Raw genomic sequence first — 20,874 nt, forward strand, 5'->3', positions numbered from 1 at the left:
GTCAACTTATCAAACTTCAAATGTTTTTCCACTCTATTTACTAGAAAACATCAGAAAAGGAGACATGACTCCTAGAAATAAACAGAAAATCTCCTTGCAGCACAGAGACGTTTTACGGCATGGGCAAAGTGGACTTTGGACCAGGTAATATTAGTGAGCCGTGCTGTGTTACAACATTGAAATCACACGTTATTATCCCTGAATATTACATGTAAACAAATTTAGAATTTGGATGTTTGCCTGTGCCCTGGACCAGGCCAAAGAGGGCCTGAGAGTTGAAACTGAATCATAAAGTCAAAGCTGTTCTGAACAGGGGACCCCAAAATACGTATGGTCCAGGGCCCCCAACATCCTTAAGATGTCCCTGTTGCAGCATAAAACCTGCCTACTACATCTATAATAAACTGAAAAATATGCCAGAAATGAAGGGAAAAGAGCAAAATGGGCAGCACTCTTGCAGACCGGAAAGAAAAAAGAGACTCTCCCTGTAGAAGTTCAGATTCCTCTATGATGCTCAAGCACCCCTGTGTTTTTTATGGGAACTCAAACACATTGACCTCTATAGGAACTTCGGGGCATATTATCAAGAAACGGCGTTAAAATTATCGCCGCTTTAGCGGCAGAAAACTGCCGCTAAAGCGGCGACAATTAGCTTGATAATATGCCCTTGAGAATTCCCATAGAAGCCTATGTTCTGGTGTCAACATGGGCTTCTATTGGAATTCTCTGCGGCATATTATCAAGCCCATTATCGCCGCTTTAGCTGCAGTTTTCTGGCGCTAAAGCAGCGATCATTTTAACTCCATGCTTGATAATATGCCCTTTGATCTTTAGTTTAGTCAGTGAGAAGCAGGGGGTGTGAATCTGAAATTTTCCAACTAAAAAAGCAGTGGGCCTCAGAGCGAATGGGTGTGATGACTAAGGTTCAGGATGAACTGTTCCCATGAGGCAGAGAGTACTCAGTACTGATTTGCATTAGGTGGGCCTCTTGGGCTAATTTAGGGTTTGACAGGCAAGTTACTTTTTCGCAACAGTGACAGAGTACTGTGTCCTCCAAAATTAAGGTCTGCGCACCCGATTTTGGCACATTGCAAAGTTTACACCAACAGAGTAAAAGTAACCCATCTGTGTAAAACTTCCTCCAAAGGGTCAGGTGAAGTAGGAGCTGTCAGAGATATGTTATCGGCCTTTTTTACAGTGGATGGTTGGATGGGTTATTTTTAACTGTCTGTGAGGGACAGAAAAAAAGAAAACCCCTACAGCATAAAAGGGAAAATCCCATGGTGTTGGTGTCATTAGATTATTTTATTTTTCTAAACTCTAGGAGATTTTTTTGAAAGATCAATGTCCACCGTATTTTTCCTACATTGACAGGAACCGCCATGACGGAGGATCCTGCCAATGTATAGAGATGTCTACGGGGCAGGTGGACAACTCTAAATTTGGTGGCAGGAGTAAAAGCAAGATGGCTAACGTAAAGTGCTTTGCCACTCTGTCTGCCTTTACTCCGTCTGCCAAACCTTAAATCAGGCCATATGTTTAGAATGACTCAGAGGGTGAAAAACAATGGGTTGGAATGCTACTCCAAGTGATAGCCAGTGATTAGACTATGAACAAGCACTCTCACTTTTTGAGTGTTTGATTGCCACTAGTATGGCTGGAAACCTGGCGCAGCTACTACGCCAATGTTTGCGAATTCCCAAAAAGTTGCAAATTTGCACCCATTCAAGGAGTACTTACATGGGTACAGTTGTCCTAATTTTCGGTAAACTGGTCACAGTATATATTAAATTCCTAATCCAAGAAACAAACAAACTAATACGTTAGAAAAATTGGGAATGAGACAATCCAACACAGGTATGGCAGACCCGACTCATGGCTCCCAGACCTAACTATCAAGGCAAGAATGTATTTATTTTGAGGGATGTTACAATCAAATCACTTCCCCCCCATTGAAGCTACGCCCCTGTCAGGGAGAGGGATTGTTGTTTGTGGCTTCAATAACGATACCTATGATGCAGAGTTAGGATTTAAAAAAACTCTCTTCTGCATCACAAGATCTTTATTGATAGACATAAACATCAGAATAGAATAGCAAGCTTATAACTGATAGAGGTATCTTTAATAGAGATAAATGAAACAGTCATAACCCATAACTATTAAGAAACTATTGAAGAAGTGTTCTGGGATCTCATGTGGGGCAGAGACAATTTCTAATATTTATGGTCATCAACAAAGATCCTGTGAGGCAGAACCACATCTTCCAATGCCAAGCACCCCACTGTCTGTGGAATCAAGGCTTCACAGTCTGGTAACAGCGGGTCTAGGTGTAAAACTAGGATTTGCACGCATGCCATTTAACGAAAGGTTAATGTATCAAGGCTTCACTGTCTGGTAACAATGGGCTAGGTGTAAACTTTAGATTTGCAGACATGACATTTAGTGAAAGGTTAATGTATTACGCACAGCACTTTATGTAAGTTGGAGCTTTCAAGCAACTTCTTCAACATGTAACATGGGGATACATTATGCCTGGCACAGAAACCATAGAGATTATGAGATGGGAGCAGTATGGTACAGATGATGCCAAAAATGAGATGGTCAACACACCCTGTTTCTCTCCGAGTTTGTTAACACTGGATCTTCGGCTGCTAGTGCAATGCTACTGGCTGCAATCACAAGCAGGATACACATCTCAAAGTAGCGCAGGTTCACAATGTAGTGGCACACCTTCCGTAACCTGTGGAGAAAGGAATTCATGATAGGAGGCAGAGAAAGAAAGAAGACTTATGGAATATTAAAACACCAGCCTATAACTCCTCACAGAGTTAGTGACTGGGTGCTTTGGATACAGGCAACATATGTACTTAGGGGCACATTTACTAATATTTCATGCAATGCAATGCTGCAAGGCAACTTGCTGTGTTGTATTGTGTGAAAGGGAGAGAGAAAAAGTGGGATATATTTACTAAGGTATAGTGCACTTCTGCTGTCATTTAGCTCCTTTGCTGTATGTGCTGCTTAGCCCTTGGGCCAATGCTGGCACCTTGGAGCCATGCTGCAAGGGAGCCTGCATTACAGGAAGGTCTGTTTTTGTGCAGAGAGGTTTATAAATTCTATAGTTCTAAGAGACATATTCCTCTTTCTACGTATACTGCAGAAGGAAGCACATATAAAAAGAGGAAGCAACTAGTGGAAATAAGAATAAATTGCGTATCTGTAATCCTAGTTCTCTTCCAGGGGAATCCTCATCAAAGTCATAAGCATTGAATAGTCCTACCCATGTGCAGGAACCCCAGAGTACTCGTGTACAGGGCCGGACTGGTCGTAATGGGCACTGGGCGTTTCCCCGGTGGGCCGCCACGGTGGGGGCCGGTTTTGGGCCCCTGGGGGGCCGTTTTTCTTACCGGGGGTCGGCAATATCGGCCCCCTGAAACAAAATCGGCCGAAACCGGCCCTAGCAAACAGCTCCGCCGCACCCCCTCAGGCCCCCCAGGGGGCCGGCCGAGCGTTGCCAGGGCCGGTTTCAGTTCCCAGTCCGGCCCTGCTCGTGTACATTGTTTATTTAAACCATAGAAATCAATACAATTAATTTTAGCAAAGAAAACTGATTATAGGAAGCCTTCCACAAACCTTTATTTAAAATCAAAAGGAAAGGGAATATGAGGCTTTGTTAACAAATAGGCTGCATTCATAGTAAGCATAAAACTGGCACTGTGCCTTTAAGAACCTCACAGTACCCCTGGTATCCCATAATGACCCACAGGTGACAGGTCAGTTCATTTTTTCGGCCTGGACCACTGACCTCTCCTTTTTTTACTCAGATTGAAAAATCTTTTCAAAACGATTTCTAACCGTTTAGACTTGATAGTTGCCAAAATGTGCTACACTGGCAGCCTTTTTTCTGACTCCTGTCCTCACTGCCAGAAGCTATCAAGGCATACTCTGAAGGACAGAGAGAAGATAAGTCTTCATGGACTCCAGGAGAGAGGTTCATCCTTAAGAGGCCTTGGGAAACGTACATCTTCCTCTAAAGAGCCCCCCTCCCATCCAAAAGAACATCAAAGAGACATATCTCGAGAAAAATAACACAAAACCAGGCCCCAGATGACGTTGAGATGCAGGACATTGAGAAAACTACCTGTTTGTTCGGCATCAACGTTGAGGCAACCTTCGAAGGTTTGGTTGGCTCATTGCTTGACGTCGTAACACACCAGGATAGTTTAACTACAAGCACCCACCTTAAGGAGAGCTAATCACAAAAAGACCTTGAGATGAAATGTGTAGTAAAGGGTTCTATGGTCTGTGCAAAACTTTGAAACCAGAAACTCTGTATTCTTGACTCTAGTATTTTTATTTTAAGGCTGTAGGTGCAGCAGATGAACAACACCCATTAAGAATCGTTACAAAAAGTACTTTACCTAAGGTAATTAAATGCAAAGACAGTAGTATGAAAGATATATATTTTATATACATAGTTATTTGGAAGTTAGACGTGTATTTCAGAATACACTTGCTACATAAGTATGACAACACTTATGCACATGCATAGACAATGTTATGTATACTTACACGTTAATAAGCACTCACAATAAAGTCAAAAATGTTTGTTTATGTTTATGGAATTTATAAAGCGCACTTATACCAACGGTCTCATGGCGCTCTGGGGAAAGGGGAGCTGTCCTCCAGGACTCTAACAATAGGCTTGGGTGAATAACCATGTTTTTAGATTTTTAAAAAACTGGTTTATTCTGAGATTAATCTGATTTCAATTGGTAGGGAATTCCAGAGTGTGGGGCCTAGTACCGAAAAGCGCGAGCCACCTGTTCTCTTTCGTTTAAATCTAGGAGTCATCAACATGTTCATTGTGGCCGATCTAAGATTCCGTTTAGGCAAGTATCTTGAGATCTTAGTGGCACTGCCTTGTAGTGCCAACTCCAGTTCAGGGCCCTTGGAGGTTGCTCTGCTGCTCCTGTTACTGAAAACCCATGCATTGTACTTCCTTCTCCTGCTTTTTCTGGCGCAGCACCGCCGTACGGGAAGAATTTCGAGGCACCAACACCATGCAGCTGTGGCTGAAGAAACTGCCGCAACCCGAGTTCAGCACACCATGTCTCCGAAGTCCGAGACCACCGCACTGACTCTGACACAGGTCTTGCTGTGTGACTAGAAGAATCGACGCATCACCTGTCTGCGGCTCCAGAAATCGACGCAGCACCTGGATCACTGTTGCATCAACCTGCAGCACCTGTATTTTTCGCACATCTCACCTGTGCGTCAAGTCTACATCAATGCTGGGCATCAGTAAGGAACCGAGGCAGCCCTTCCAGAGAAAAAACCCATCACCTGCCCCACGCAGTAAGAAACTGGTGCATCACCCCCTCTCACAGTAAGGAACTGATGCATCACCTCCCCTGGGAGCCAGAAACCGACTCATCATATTCCCTGCATGTAAGGTACTGTCACATCGCTTTGTTTTCCAGCGCCTCACCTCCCCAGCGCCTGTTTTCAGCTCCAATTTTGATGCATCCCAGGTACTTTGTGCTAAAAGTGATGCATCCATAGTTTTATATAGGCTGAACAGTTTTTTACCTTTCAAAAGTGATATTTTGATGTACGTTGGATTTTTGTCATTTTGGTCTTGTTTGGTTTACATAAAGATACTTTATTCTTCTAAACTGGTGTGGTGTCCATTTGTAGAGTTTTCACTGTGTTACTGTGTGTGCTATGTACAAATACTTTATACATTGCCTCAGAGCCTGACTGCTCGTGCCAAGCTACCAAGGGTGTGAGCAGGGATTATTTTTGGTGTGTAATCCCCTTATCCCGACTTGAAGGAAGGGTTCCTACTTGGACAGGGTGCAAGCCACTGACAACTGGAGACCCCCATTTCTAAAATGTGCACACCGGTTTTGTGGTGTTTACACAGAGTTTTTACACCTAATACCTGTCTGCGCAGGTGAAATGTGTTATTAGGCTTTATAGGGGTAAACTTCTATTTATTACACAGGGATTCAGTTTGTGTATAGCTTATGTACACATCGGTTTTGTGGTGTTTACACTCTATTTCACCTAATATTTGTCCACTCAGTTAAACTCAGTCTGTGGATAGATTTCTGGATAAAGACAGACACTGACTTTGCAATTAGGCCTGGGCGAAGCACTACGCTATGCTCGCGTAGTTTGCGAAGTTCGCGCTACTTCGCGCTACGTGAACTGCACGTAGCACAGTGCGAACACGCGTAGCGTAGTGTTGCGTAGTGCTGCGGTCATTTTTTGCTTGCTCGCGGTCCTCAACGTCAAGTTGGCGACCGCGAGCAAGCAAAATGACATCCTGGCGAGACTTTTTCCTTGTTCGCGATCGCGAGCATGGAAAATAAACCTCCCGGCGAGATTCCCAACGCGAGAAGGTCAGGTTTCTCATTGCGAGGGGTCGCGTATGCTCGCGACCGCTCGCGATGAGAAACTACCAGTTCGCGATGAGAAAGCTGCAGCTCGAGTAAAAATCTACTCGAGCAGCAGAAAACTACAGCTCGCACTGTGCAAGATGCCATTTTCAATGATTGCACAGTGCCGGTTGCTTGTCCGCACTGTGCAATCATTGAAAACAACTTCTTGCACAGTGCGAACATGTTACTTCGCAGTTCGCGAAGTGCTACGCGTAGCTCGCGTAGTGCGAACTTCACTTTGCGTAGCTTCGCGAAGTGCTACTTCGCGAACTACGCCCACCCTTATTTGCAATACAACCACTCACACACCCACTCACTTAACCATGCACCCAGTCAAACAGCCACTCACTCACTCATACACCCACTTACACACCCATTCACCCACCCATAGAGCCACTAACACAGCCACTCAGTCACCCATACAGCCAGTCACACACCCACTCACCCACCCATTCAGCCACTCAAGCATCCACTCACCCTTCCATACAGCCACTCAGTCAACCATAGAGCCACTCACACAGTCACTCACTCATCCATACAGCTACTCACACGTCCACTTACCTGTGTCTTCTCACTTTAAAAAAATCTAAATGGTATATTTTGAATTTATGTTTAGAAGTTGACTTTACTGGATGATGTCATTAGTGATGTCATTTGAGATGTCAGCAGTGATGTCATTAGTGACTTTACTGACCATTTCATGAGTGATGTAATATGAGAGGTCATAGGCAGTGCATTAAGGGGGCGTATATTATAGTTAGCTCAGGTAACTATAACTGCTGAATTTATATGGCTTTGCATGAGTGAAACCTAAGCCGAACTATAATATCCCTGTAACCTTTGGTTTTTCTCACTGAATTATATAAAACACCAATCCCGCTTCCTACATAAAAACGGGTCTGACACAGCTTGAGTCGCTTCGCAGCAAGGTTTTAATGCCACCACTTAGCACATCAAAATAACATGTTTTCTCAGTCTCAGCACCTGGCAGATGCGTTTCCGCGAATGCCTTACTCAATGCCGGTTTTGTGCTTGATAGTCCAATACTGAGTTTTCGCAGGGTTTGTTAAATACTTGAAAGAGCAGTCCTATTGGATCAATGGTGTAAACAAAGAGAGAGGACAGGGAAAATTCCACAAGTATGTACTCTCCTCTCTTGCTTTTCTCCAAGGCTCCTACCCTTCAGCCACATGCGGCGATCCTGCCAAGGATACAAGACAGTCTAAATCCACGAGCTTAGTGCAGTGACCAGCCTGTGCACACGATAATGCTCTGACAACGCCAGCCATTGTGCTGCCAGCACCTCTCACCTGCAGGATCAGTGGCGGGTTTCCTCTCTGTGGACCAGCTCATTCAGCAGTGAATCTGCTACTCTCTCCCCATTGCCACAACACAGTCCTGGAATGCTGGTGTGCGGCCTGACTGCTGGTGGTGCTCATAAACAGTGCTACCGCAAGCGCTGGAGTATCCCAAAAAATATTCCAAACTCAAGTATGAGAATGAGAATCAGCACTCGAAGTAATGGGAAAAAAACCTGATGATTGGGTCTGGATTTCCCTGGCAAAAGAACACAGAGACGCGTTTTGGCAGTACAACTGCCTTTCTCAATCTGTGTGTGTGTGTGTGTGTGTGTATATATATATATATATATATATATTTTACCTACTGGCGGTCGCCAGTAGGTAGTTATAGTTAGGACCACGTTTCCATAGGAAAACCTCAACATTCTATTTTGAATAACTTTGGCGCCGGTTGACGAATCCTCGCGAATTTCTCAAAATAGGTGGGGCGCTACGCTCCGCTCCTACCCTGAAAGTCTCGGGGGGATCCGTCAAGCGGGGGCTGAGATAAAAGGGGGGTCCCAAAACGCGTTTTTCCCATGCATTTTTCCATAGGACCTTTAGAACGAGCTACAGCCCGAACGGCTGAACAGAATTACTCAAAATTTGGCAGAGAGGTAGTCCCTAGGTCAAGGAAGTGCCTTTTGTAGGTTTGGTGTAAATCTGTTCAGTAGATTCTGAGAAAATAGCCTTTAAATCAATATATATATCTGAGCCCGCTTACGGTACGCTTACCGTACGCTTACGGTAAGCGTACGGTGGCGTGCGCGAGCGCGATTCTGATTGGCTCTTAGATCTTAGAAAACATTCGAATCGGTCGAAACCAGGAAGCGGCGGCCGCCATTTTGTGTATTTCACTCTGAAAAAAAAGAGTGAAAACAAGGAAAGGGGGCAATGAGGAGAGTTACAGACCCCCTAACATTTGTAAGGGGGTCAAAGAAGGACAGAAAAGTACAAAAAAAACATTTATTGATTTTAAAAAAAATCACGGGGTACGCGTACGGTAAGCTTACGGTAAGCGTACGGTAAAAAAAAATAAAAATAAATAAATGAAAAGCAGATTTAAGAGTTTAGATATTAGGGAGCTCTAAAAAGAGCTGTTGTGTTTATGAAGTCATTTTTTAAGTGGTACCTACAAGTAAGTACCGATGCAGAGTCTAAGGTTCAAGAGGAAGACTCTGTTCCCTTCATCATTGAAGTGCACACCATCTCCTCTATAAATGTCTTGCATGTCATAACGCAAGTTGTTGTGGTAAATGGCACCCATACCATAGTCACGGAGGAAAGCAGAAACAGATTTGTTGACGTGCTTTCTTGCTTTGTCAATCTGTGGACAGAAATGATTGGACCAGTTCCATTTTTGCCTTTGGCATATGTTGGAAAACACAAAGGCAGTTTTAGGGAAAAGTGTAAACAGTTGTGCAAAGGTGTCCTTCATAAGCATTTCCAGACCTACCCCAGTCAAAGTGCCTAGGTCATTGCCACCACAGTGCACTATTATGAGGTCAGGGTGTTGGATTTGAATGAAGGATTTCACCAATGGCATCAATTGGTGCCACTTTAACCCTCTCTGACCAATCCATTTAATGTCTACATTTGGCAAAGCAAGGTCTCTCACCATACCTGTTTTCTCTGCAAACTTTTCACTCCAGAAGACATAGCTGTGCCCTACAATCCACACTGTGAACATCTTCAAAGGAGAACTGGATGCACTCAGGAGGTGTCTTTCAGTAGAATGGCAATATGAAAAGAAAGACAGTTTGGAAATGGAGGCATACATATTTTTTTCAAAACAAAAAGAACTGATTGGCTGTTTCATACCATTCTAGAATAAAAACTAGGCTGTATGTGTAAATTAATAGAAGCATGTTTTGTATTGGTAAAAAAAAATGTGTAACCAAAGAACAGTACTATGGATTTGCTGTTAGGTTTGAAAAGTCAAGCACTCTTGCTCTGTGGAATTGAAACATTGTTTGGCGAACTTCTGACCTAACTCAACACAGCAGTGTTCCATGAGCTGTTGCTATGGTAGCAGGCAGAAGTCAAGTTGGGGGAAGGGTACTAGGCAGAAATCAAGTTGGGGGAAGGGTACTTTTGGAAAAGGGTTGGTTTTCAACCAATAGAAATGTGTGATTACATTTGAAAAAAAGGGGGAAGCACTGAGATTTGAAACTTACAAGTATATGTGTGGAAAAATAGAGGGAAAGTTTGCCATTATCTGGTTCTGCTGAGAGGAGAGAGGTGAACACAACAGAGATCCTGGCTCTGATAATCTGCTGTTTGAGTGTCACATTTCTTTCACAACTAACTAATTTTAAAGGTGAGTTTACAGTTTGAGAGGGGATGTATGTGGTAACTTAAGAAATGAATAATAGAAATGGAAATTGTTTTTGTTGTAGTTACACATGGTGGTTTCATAATGTGTCAGTCTGTAAAAGTGATTTTCACTTGCCCCGAAAAAAAAAAGAGCAGTAAGTGTGCTTTCAAATTGGCAAAGAAATTTCGTTTTGGGACTAATGTGAAAACATGACTCTGTGTGCAGAGAGGAATTATAGGCAGAGATTTATTGCGTATTGCTCTGGTGATTTCACAGTTACATTAGATGGAAAGGGGGAGCGAATTTTTGGGGGAAGAAGCAGAGTCTTAGCACACACCCATGTGCTTGCCATGTATAGTCATGCACAGTATTTACAAGCGAGTGGGGTTTTCAGGTTTCAGTCTGTAATGCAAATACATTCAGCATCACTAAGGCTGGTTGCCCTTGCTGGAGTGTAGGCAGTCACTGAGAATACACATGGTGGTGGTCTGAAAAAACAGTTTGGACATGTGCATTTAAAAAAATGAAAAAAAGTGGTTTCATAATGTGTCAGTCTGTAAAAGTGATTTTCACTTGTAAAAAGTGATTTTCACTTGCCCCGAAAAAAAAAAGAGCAGTAAGTGTGCTTTCAAATTGGCAAAGAAATTTAGTTTTGGGACTAATGTGAAAACATGACTCTGTGTGCAGAGAGGAATTATAGGCAGAGATTTAAAGCGTATTGCTCTGGTGATTTCACAGTTGCATTAGATGGAAAGGGGGAGCGAATTTTTGGGGGAAGAAGTAGAGTCTTAGCACACACCCATGTGCTTGCCATGTATAGTCATGCACAGTATTTACAAGCGAGTGGAGTTTTCAGGTTTCAGTCTGTAATGCAAATACATTCAGCATCACTAAGGCTGGTTGCCCTTGCTGGAGTGTAGGCAGTCACCGAGAATACACATGGTGGTGGTCTGAAAAAACAGTTTGGACATGTGCATTTAAAAAAATCAAAAAAAGTGGTTTCATAATGTGTCAGTCTGCAAAAGTGATTTTCACTTGTAAAAAGTGATTTTCACTTGCGCCGAAAAAAAAAAGAGCAGTAAGTGTGCTTTCAAATTGGCAAAGAAATTTCGTTTTGGGACTAATGTGAAAACATGACTCTGTGTGCAGAGAGGAATTATAGGCAGAGATTTATTGCGTATTGCTCTGGTGATTTCACAGTTGCATTAGATGGAAAGGGGGAGCGAATTTTTGGGGGAAGAAGCAGAGTCTTAGCACACACCCATGTGCTTGCCATGTATAGTCATGCACAGTATTTACAAGCGAGTGGGGTTTTCAGGTTTCAGTCTGTAATGCAAATACATTCAGCATCACTAAGGCTGGTTGCCCTTGCTGGAGTGTAGGCAGTCACCGAGAATACACATGGTGGTGGTCTGAAAAAACAGTTTGGACATGTGCATTTAAATAAATCAAAAAAAGTGGTTTTATAATGTGTCAGTCTGTAAAAGTGATTTTCACTTGTAAAAAGTGAGTTTCACTTGCCCCGAAAAAAAAAAGAGCAGTAAGTGTACTTTCAAATTGGCAAAGAAATTTCGTTTTGGGACTAATGTGAAAACATGACTCTGTGTGCAGAGAGGAATTATAGGCAGAGATTTATTGCGTCTTGCTCTGGTGATTTCACAGTTGCATTAGATGGAAAGGGGGAGCGAATTTTTGGGGGAAGAAGCAGAGTCTTAGCACACACCCATGTGCTTGCCATGTATAGTCATGCACAGTATTTACAAGCGAGTGGGGTTTTCAGGTTTCAGTCTGTAATGCAAATACATTCAGCATCACTAAGGCTGGTTGCCCTTGCTGGAGTGTAGGCAGTCACCGAGAATACACATGGTGGTGGTCTGAAAAAACAGTTTGGACATGTGCATTTAAATAAATCAAAAAAAGTGGTTTCATAATGTGTCAGTCTGTAAAAGTGATTTTCACTTGTAAAAAGTGAGTTTCACTTGCGCCGAAAAAAAAAAGAGCAGTAAGTGTGCTTTCAAATTGGCAAAGAAATTTCGTTTTGGGACTAATGTGAAAACATGACTCTGTGTGCAGAGAGGAATTATAGGCAGAGATTTATTGCGTATTGCTCTGGTGATTTCACAGTTGCATTAGATGGAAAGGGGGAGCGAATTTTTGGGGGAAGAAGCAGAGTCTTAGCACACACCCATGTGCTTGCCATGTATAGTCATGCACAGTATTTACAAGCGAGTGGGGTTTTCAGGTTTCAGTCTGTAATGCAAATACATTCAGCATCACTAAGGCTGGTTGCCCTTGCTGGAGTGTAGGCAGTCACCGAGAATACACATGGTGGTGGTCTGAAAAAACACTTTGGACATGTGCATTTAAATAAATCAAAAAAAGTGGTTTCATAATGTGTCAGTCTGTAAAAGTGATTTTCACTTGTAAAAAGTGATTTTCACTTGCCCCGAAAAAAAAAAGAGCAGTAAGTGTGCTTTCAAATTGGCAAAGAAATTTCGTTTTGGGACTAATGTGAAAACATGACTCTGTGTGCAGAGAGGAATTATAGGCAGAGATTTATTGCGTCTTGCTCTGGTGATTTCACAGTTGCATTAGATGGAAAGGGGGAGCGAATTTTTGGGGGAAGAAGCAGAGTCTTAGCACACACCCATGTGCTTGCCATGTATAGTCATGCACAGTATTTACAAGCGAGTGGGGTTTTCAGGTTTCAGTCTGTAATGCAAATACATTCAGCATCACTAAGGCTGGTTGCCCTTGCTGGAGTGTAGGCAGTCACCGAGAATACACATGGTGGTGGTCTGAAAAAACAGTTTGGACATGTGCATTTAAATAAATCAAAAAAAGTGGTTTCATAATGTGTCAGTCTGTAAAAGTGATTTTCACTTGTAAAAAGTGATTTTCACTTGCCCCGAAAAAAAAAAGAGCAGTAAGTGTGCTTTCAAATTGGCAAAGAAATTTCGTTTTGGGACTAATGTGAAAACATGACTCTGTGTGCAGAGAGGAATTATAGGCAGAGATTTATTGCGTCTTGCTCTGGTGATTTCACAGTTGCATTAGATGGAAAGGGGGAGCAAATTTTTGGGGGAAGAAGCAGAGTCTTAGCACACACCCATGTGCTTGCCATGTATAGTCATGCACAGTATTTACAAGCGAGTGGGGTTTTCAGGTTTCAGTCTGTAATGCAAATACATTCAGCATCACTAAGGCTGGTTGCCCTTGCTGGAGTGTAGCAGTCTGGACATGGGCTTTTTAAAAAATGTGAAAAGTGGCTTCATAATGTGACAGTTTGTAAAAGTGATTTTCACTTGCCCAAAAAAAAGAGCAGTTTGTGTGCATTCAAATTGGCAAAGAAATTTCGTTTTGTGACTATTGTGAAAAGAAATGTAGTAATATATTTAAATACAATAAAGGATTTTTTTTTTAGTTTTTTTCAGGTATTGCTGAAGAGCAGTGAACAAAATTTAAGATGCCTACAAAATCCAGAGTTCAAAAAACGCTAAAAAAAAAACTATATTTGAAGACAACTGGAGGACCAAAGTTAGTAGAAGATGCTCATGTTGGGAAAAAGAAAAAATCTTCTGGTAAGCAGAAAAAACAATTTCTTAAAAATATATTCAAAACAAAGAAAAATGTACAAAATGTCTGTACTGGAAAGAATGTTACAAAAGGAAGAGAACAGGAAAAAATTGAGAATTTAGTTAATGCAAATATACCTTCTGCAACTGAAAAGATTTACATAAACAGAAAAACAGCGTTTAAAGAGATACGTAGAAAAATGTTTCAGAGAAGAGTTATGTCCAATTTGATAAAGGATGTGAAGAAATATAAGCAAAAGGCAAAATATTACAAGAGAAAAAAAGAAATTGAAGCCATTGCAGCAAAGGCATTAGAATTAAAAAGGAAACTATTCATATTAATTTTGAATAGGATGCGTACATTAGACAAAATGGTTAATGTACTGAAATCACATAGCAAAAGGAAAAGAGTAGTGAACAGAACAAACTTTTGTAAAGTGTTTTTAGGAAAGTGGATGCATAGTTCAAGTAGTGAACCTTTTTTTAATGAAGAGAGCTATTTTCAAAGTAATAGTTTGCTGCATGCAGTTGACACCAGAGGTCGTTCATACGAAGTAACAAATGGTTGCATAATGGAGAAGGAGATAATGGTTCCAAGAGATGAGGTACAAGTGATGGCAGATGAGGCAATGGGGAGACGTCCTAAAGCCCCAGTGTACACTTGGAATTGTAGTAGTATTTGCACTGTGCGTCAGGAATCTATTGACAAATTTCGAGAGTTTCTAAGAGAATATAGTAAAAAAAGTGTAAAACAGAAGATTAAGGTGCTTCAAAGTCTGGATCCATGCAGAGTGAGAGAGAATACTGGTTTGCAGGGTCATTCTCTGGCTTGTCTATCTAGAAAAGTGTGCAATAGTGTTTTCCATCATTTTAGGATGCTGGCTGTTCATCATACTGGAATGAGAAAGTTTGTGAGACGGTTGTATTTTGCCAAAAGTCCAGCAATAAAGTTAAATGAATTGAATAGGGCTCTGTTCCGAGGAACGGTATCAGATGTAGAGAAGGTTGTTGATGAAATTCAGTTTTGTTACTTTGGTCCTGAACAAAACAGTGCAGAGAAGGACACAGTAAATGAGGAAGAAGTGGAAGAGAATGTAGAACCTTCTGTAAGTAAGACATTTAATGATCACATAACAAAATTTGCAATAGTTTCTAATGAAAGACCAAATGTTACTTGTATTTGTTGCCGCAGAACTCATTATAGAAAACAAACTAGGAATGTTGATCTCTACAGAAAGAGTGAAAATGAAGATAATTATAAGTGGAAGGATTTTGCCACATATATATTTCTAGAAAATTGTTTTGAATTGGGTGAAGATCAGCGTATTTGTAAATACTGTTACAACAAGTTAGAGGAAAATAGAATGCCGACCAGAGCTGTACATAATAATTTAGAATTGGATGCTATTCCTGCTGAACTTTCTGAATTAAATACATATGAGTCTATACTCATTCAATGTGTTCATCCGTTCCAGACCATAGTACGTATGGAGCCCAAAACTGGTAAATTACCTCCTTCAGATTTACTGAGAGGTTTAAAAGGTAGAGTGGTGTATTTGCCCTTGGATTTGAAAAAAAATATGGAAACTATTGATGCGGATACTTTGGAAACTGAACCATTAATTATTCTGGTTAATGGTGTACCTACAAAGAATAAGAAGATTTGGCAGGAGCTGGTAGATGTGCGGAAAGTACAAAGAGCAAATTTGTATTTGAAAAAAAATAACAAATGGTATGAATCAATTTATATAGAAGAAGAAGAAGAAGAAGAAGATTTTCAAGAAGACACAGAAACACCAACTGGACAAATTGAAAAAGTGGACAAGTCAAAGGAAGAAGAAATTTATGAACATTTTAGCATACATCCTCTTCATTCGAAAGAAGTTATGGGAGACAATATTGATCTCTTTCAGATGAAGAAAGCAAAAGGAACTCCTGTGAGTGTATGGGAGGAGAGCTTGGAAGCTCGATGTTTTCCTCAGCTGTTTCCTAAAGGAAAAGGAGGACGATACGATGAACGTCCAGAACAGATTCCAGCTTCAGAGTATCGGACTACAAGACTATATGCTGAAGATCCCAGATTTCGACAAAGTATTCCTTATTTGTTCATCTTTTATTTGAAAGCGACTTGTCTGCACTGTCTTATGCAGTAAATCACATTTTAAAAAGTGGAGTACATTTACAAAATGTGTCTGCTAAGGATTTCATGGAGAAAGTGCAGCACCGAGATGATCATTTGGAAACACAACTGATCAATCTGATGGCTTGTCAGCGTGGGACAAATGAATATTGGTACCGACGCCATGGTGAACTAAAATGCATGTTACGGAATTTAGGAACACCAACATGGTTCCTTACCCTAAGCTGTGCCGAGTACGCTTGGGATGATTTACTGGATTTTCTACGAGAGGCCAATTCAAACATTAAAAACATCGAATACAAGACAGCAGGAGAACTGTGCTCATTGGATCCGGTTAATGTTTGCAGATATTTCAATCATAGATTTGAGGCTATGATGTCCTTCATCTGCAATAAAAAAAATCCACCCCTTGGAGAAGTAGTGGATTTCTTTTGGAGAAAAGAGTACCAGGCAAGAGGTGCTCCTCATATTCATATGCTGTTGTGGATCAAGGATGCCCCAAAGTTTGGAACAGATGCTGATGAAGCAGTGTTATCTTACATTCAAGACTATGCAACATGTGCTATACCAAAAAGCACAGAAGAGAACAAGTTAAAGGAGCAAGTTTTACGTTTCCAAAGTCATCGGTGTGGAAAATACTGTCGACGGAAATACAAGAGCAAAGAAAAATACTACACTAAATGTCGATTTGGATTTCCTAGACCTGTTCTTTCAAATGGAAGAGTAAACAGTTTTATGTCAGCTGTGAGACATACTATCACAAGAAAATCACCTAAGAATACCTACAACCTTAAAAGAAAAGAAGAATCAAAAAATATAAATGACTACAACCCAGTCATTTTATCCATGTGGAACGCTAACATGGATATACAGTATGTAGCTGACAATTCCATTGCTGTTGCACGATATGTAACGTCTTACATTACGAAATCAGAAAAAACAGAATTGAAGGAAATGTGGGAAGAGATTTCTCACGAGAAGACTGTCAGTAAGAAGCTGTACAGTTTCAGTTTGAAGATGTTATCGCATCGAGAAATTGGATCCTACGAATGTTCAGATAGGTTATCTTCTGCAAGTCTCTACTCGAAGTCAAGAAGAATAATTTGGGCAAGTTTAGGCCTTGCAGCAATGAGAAATCGGGTACTGAAATCTGTAGGAGAAATTGAATATTTGGTCGAGAATGACCCAGAAAGTACAGATATATTGAAAACAAACATGTTGGACACATATTATCCCAAGAGAAGTCAACATCTGGAGAACATGTGTCTCTATGAAGTGCTGCAGAACTACATTTATTCAAGGAAAGCCGCAGAAGACATCAATAATGGAAAATATAAAGTCGTTGGTGAAGAAGGATGTTTGGTGAAGCAAACAAAAGGAAGTTTGATAAATCACCGGAAGCTGAGTTGCGACACTACTGACAAGAAAGAATTTTACTACTTGGCTCTTTTACAGTTGTTTAAACCATGGCGTACAGAGGATGAACTACTGGGAGAATTTCAAAGCTATGAAGATTCATTTAATGCTTGCAAAGACAGCATACAATGCAATACATTCACAACTTATCTGCAAATGTTAAATGAAGAAATTGAACAGGAAACTAAAATTGCAGCAGAAATAGCTAGAGACAGTTCTCAGGACAGCCAAAGTTCAGGAACACACAGTCAAGATCCCCTAGGACAACCAATCATTGAAAATGAAGCATCAATAGCCATGAATGAAGTGGAAACGGCTATGAATCAAGCTCAAGAAGAATTTATAGACTTAGAAAATTTGGAAAGACAACTGAATCAAGAGCAGCAACAAATTTATGAAGAGATCAAAAACAAAATTGATCACGGATTTCTACATGTAAAAAAAGAGTGCTCATGCACATCATTTCATCCAATCAGGATGTATGTAAGCGGACAAGCTGGAACTGGAAAAAGTTTCCTAATAAAAGTCATCAGAAGCTACCTACAGCAAAAAACGGATTCTACTTTGTCTTGTGTGGTTACTGCTCCAACTGGGTTAGCAGCATATAACATAAAAGGAATCACCTTACATCGTTTGCTAATGTTACCAGTGGAGCATGAGAACAAAATACAATTCAACAAGCTAACTGGAGAAGCATCCTTGGAAGTTTCAAGAGTATTGAAGAAGATGCAAGTTCTCATTATTGATGAGGTGAGCATGGTATCAAACCTAATGCTTGCCTTTGTGCATTTAAGAATGCAGCAAATTTTGAAGACAGACTATGACATGTTATTTGGTGGAAAACACGTCATAGTTTTTGGAGATCTTTTGCAACTTACTCCAGTTAAAGGACAACCAGTGTTTAATACTGTGACACATGAAGACACGAAGAAGTCATTGGGAAGCATCGGAAATACAAATATTTGGTCCTTCTTTGAGTACAAGGAACTTACTACTAATATGAGGCAAGCAAACGATGAAGAATATGGAAGTATTCTGAAAGATATCAGGATTGGACTACTGACAGAAGTTGGCAAAAAAGCATTACAGAGTCGGCTGCTACATAATTTATTTCCAAAGGAAGAAATAGTTGCAGAGAAGATATACAAGAACATTGCAGAAAACAAAAGTGTCATCTGCTTAATGCCAACTCTACGTGAATGCTCAATATTCAATGAGGAGCTTTTGAAATTGGAAAAGGAAGAGATCAGGAAATTGGAAGCAGTGGACAAAATTGAGGATGGAAGAATTACTGTCACAGTAACAGGCAAACTGAAAAATAAATTGGACTCACTAGAGAAGAACATCTCCAAAACAGCTGGATTAGAAAAAAATCTATATGTTTGCACGAACTGTAGAGTGTTTTTAAGGAGAAATTTGGATGTTGAGAAAGGTTTAGTTAATGGAGCGATGGAAAGAGTTGTGGGTTTTATTAATTACCAGAAAAAGAAGGAGTTGAATGTTTAAAAATAAAATTTGATCAGATAGATGAAGTTAAAGATATTTGTCGTTGTACAGTTCGTTTTATGCTTGTGAAAGACTTATATGTACGTAGGAAGCAGTTTCCGTTTTCTCTAGCATATGCTGTAACTATTCACAAGTCTCAAGGATTGACTGTAGAATGTGCATTTGTGAACATTGGTTCAACTGTGTTCAAAGAAGGTATGGCATATGTTGCTTTGTCACGAGTCAAAACATTATCAGGTTTATTCATGATAGACTTTGATGAGTCAAAAGTTAGTGCTGATACAAACTGTGTAAAAGAGTATAATAGATTAAGAAGAAGCTATGCTCCTCATTTAGGTCAGTATCCTGTGTTGGAGAAACGTGTAGTTTCTCGTAAAAGAAAAAATGAGAATATCTGTAGTGAAGATGTAGAGAAGAGGAAAAAAAAGAGGAGTGATGTAATTGCAAGCAAAAAGAAAAAGGAAAATGAAGAACAGGTTGTAGGATGTCATTTTGAAAATAGCTCTGGTGTCAACTGCTACGCAAATGTAGTGCTGAATGTTGCATTTTATCTGGAAAGTTTGCAAGAGCAGATAATAGTAAATCAGGGAAAAAGATTCTGTTCAGAGCTGAGTCTCCTTTTTCAAAAGCTGAGTAAAGATAAAACTCAAATAGAAAGTGCTACTGACATTAGAAAACTTTTAGATGTATGTTCAGGACGAACACAGTTTTCTCAAAATGAACAGCAAGATGCACATGAATTTTTGATGTATTTTCTTCAGGTAGTGGAAGAAGAAGGAGTTCCCATTGACATTTTTTTGGTCTCTCTTATAAATGGGAACATAGTTGTGATAATTGTTATAATATATGTGGCTCTATTGTTGATAATGAAAGGTTTATTTATTTGACATTGCCAGTGAGTAAAACAGTCACTTTTGCAAAATTAGTTAAAGATGCTAATCATAGCATGAAATGTAGTGAGTGTAATTCTGACATGTTTTCAACATTAATTTTAAAGGAATACGGACAGTATGTAATTTTAATGATGCAACGATGTAGAGCTGATGGTTCAAAATTGGATACTTTAATAAAGAAGTTTACAGGACAGCAATTATCAATTTCAGGAAAAACTTTTGTAACTGTTGCAATAATTTTCCATGAAGGACCTACTGTTACTTCTGGACATTACACAGTTTATCTTAAATGTGAAAAAGGCTGGACACTGTGTAATGATTCCCAATTGGTTTTTAAGCAACGTTTGCCTTTTGATTTAGCAAATTCCTATTTAATCTTCCTGAAACCTAAATTTTAGAGAGACTTGGCAAGATCTGGACAAAACAATTTTACCATTTTAATGGATTACCATTGCAATTTTGTAAAAAAAAGATTTTTTAAATTATCATTTGGCCTAATGGAAAGATAACCAATTGTAATGTGGACTTTTTTAATTTTTAATGAAACTTTGAAAAACCAATAATTTAGAGATTATCGGTAACTTCTGCACATTTTAAATTTTGGAATGTTATTGGACTGCCATTGGAAATTTTTTCAAAAATGTTTTAAAAAATTACTATTTGGCCATGTGGAAAAGTAACCATTTCTATTGTGGACTTAATAAATTATTCAAAAAATTTTCGTGAACCAAAATGTTACAGAGAATCGGTGAGATCTGGACAAATTAAACTTTAGAATTTTATTGGATTACCGTTGGTAATTTATTCCAAAAAAAAATTTAAAATTACTATTTGGTCTAAAGGAAATGGAATCAGATGTATTTTGGAGTTATTTGAGATATCATATTGTGATTATACTTCTGAAACAAACATATCAGACGGTATTTTAAAGAAATAAGTATTGGTATTAGATGATATTTTTTTAGAATATTATGCATTTCTATAATGTTAAGTTTAAGTAAAAAGAGATTCTGGGCTTTTTTATTACAATCTTTGTGATTGTTATTTTTTTTTGCCCGCTGTAAAATGATGAATGCAATTGCTTTCACAATTTATAGTGAAATGCAATATATTCTGAAAACATGTGTACTGTATTATAAAATGTTTTAAAAATATTAATACTTTTTTCTTTTTTTCCAGATAGATATAGAAAATTTTCGAAAACTACAAACATTTTTAAAACTATTTTTAAAAAAAAC

At 39.7% G+C, this 20,874-nt stretch overlaps 1 protein-coding gene across 1 annotated transcript in view; it reads right to left on the minus strand.

The window, feature by feature from the left end:
- Positions 1-20,874, minus strand: part of CACNA1E (calcium voltage-gated channel subunit alpha1 E) — a 1,399,715-nt gene that overhangs the window by 328,386 nt on the left and 1,050,455 nt on the right. Inside the window, exon 23 of the mRNA XM_085601759.1 lies at positions 2,611-2,740. Coding sequence (XP_085457885.1) covers positions 2,611-2,740 — 130 coding nt within the window. The remainder of the gene's footprint in view (positions 1-2,610; positions 2,741-20,874) is intronic.

The sequence above is a fragment of the Triturus cristatus genome, chromosome 4_2 (assembly GCF_964204655.1).
Source record: "Triturus cristatus chromosome 4_2, aTriCri1.1, whole genome shotgun sequence".
Lineage (NCBI taxonomy): Eukaryota > Metazoa > Chordata > Amphibia > Caudata > Salamandridae > Triturus > Triturus cristatus.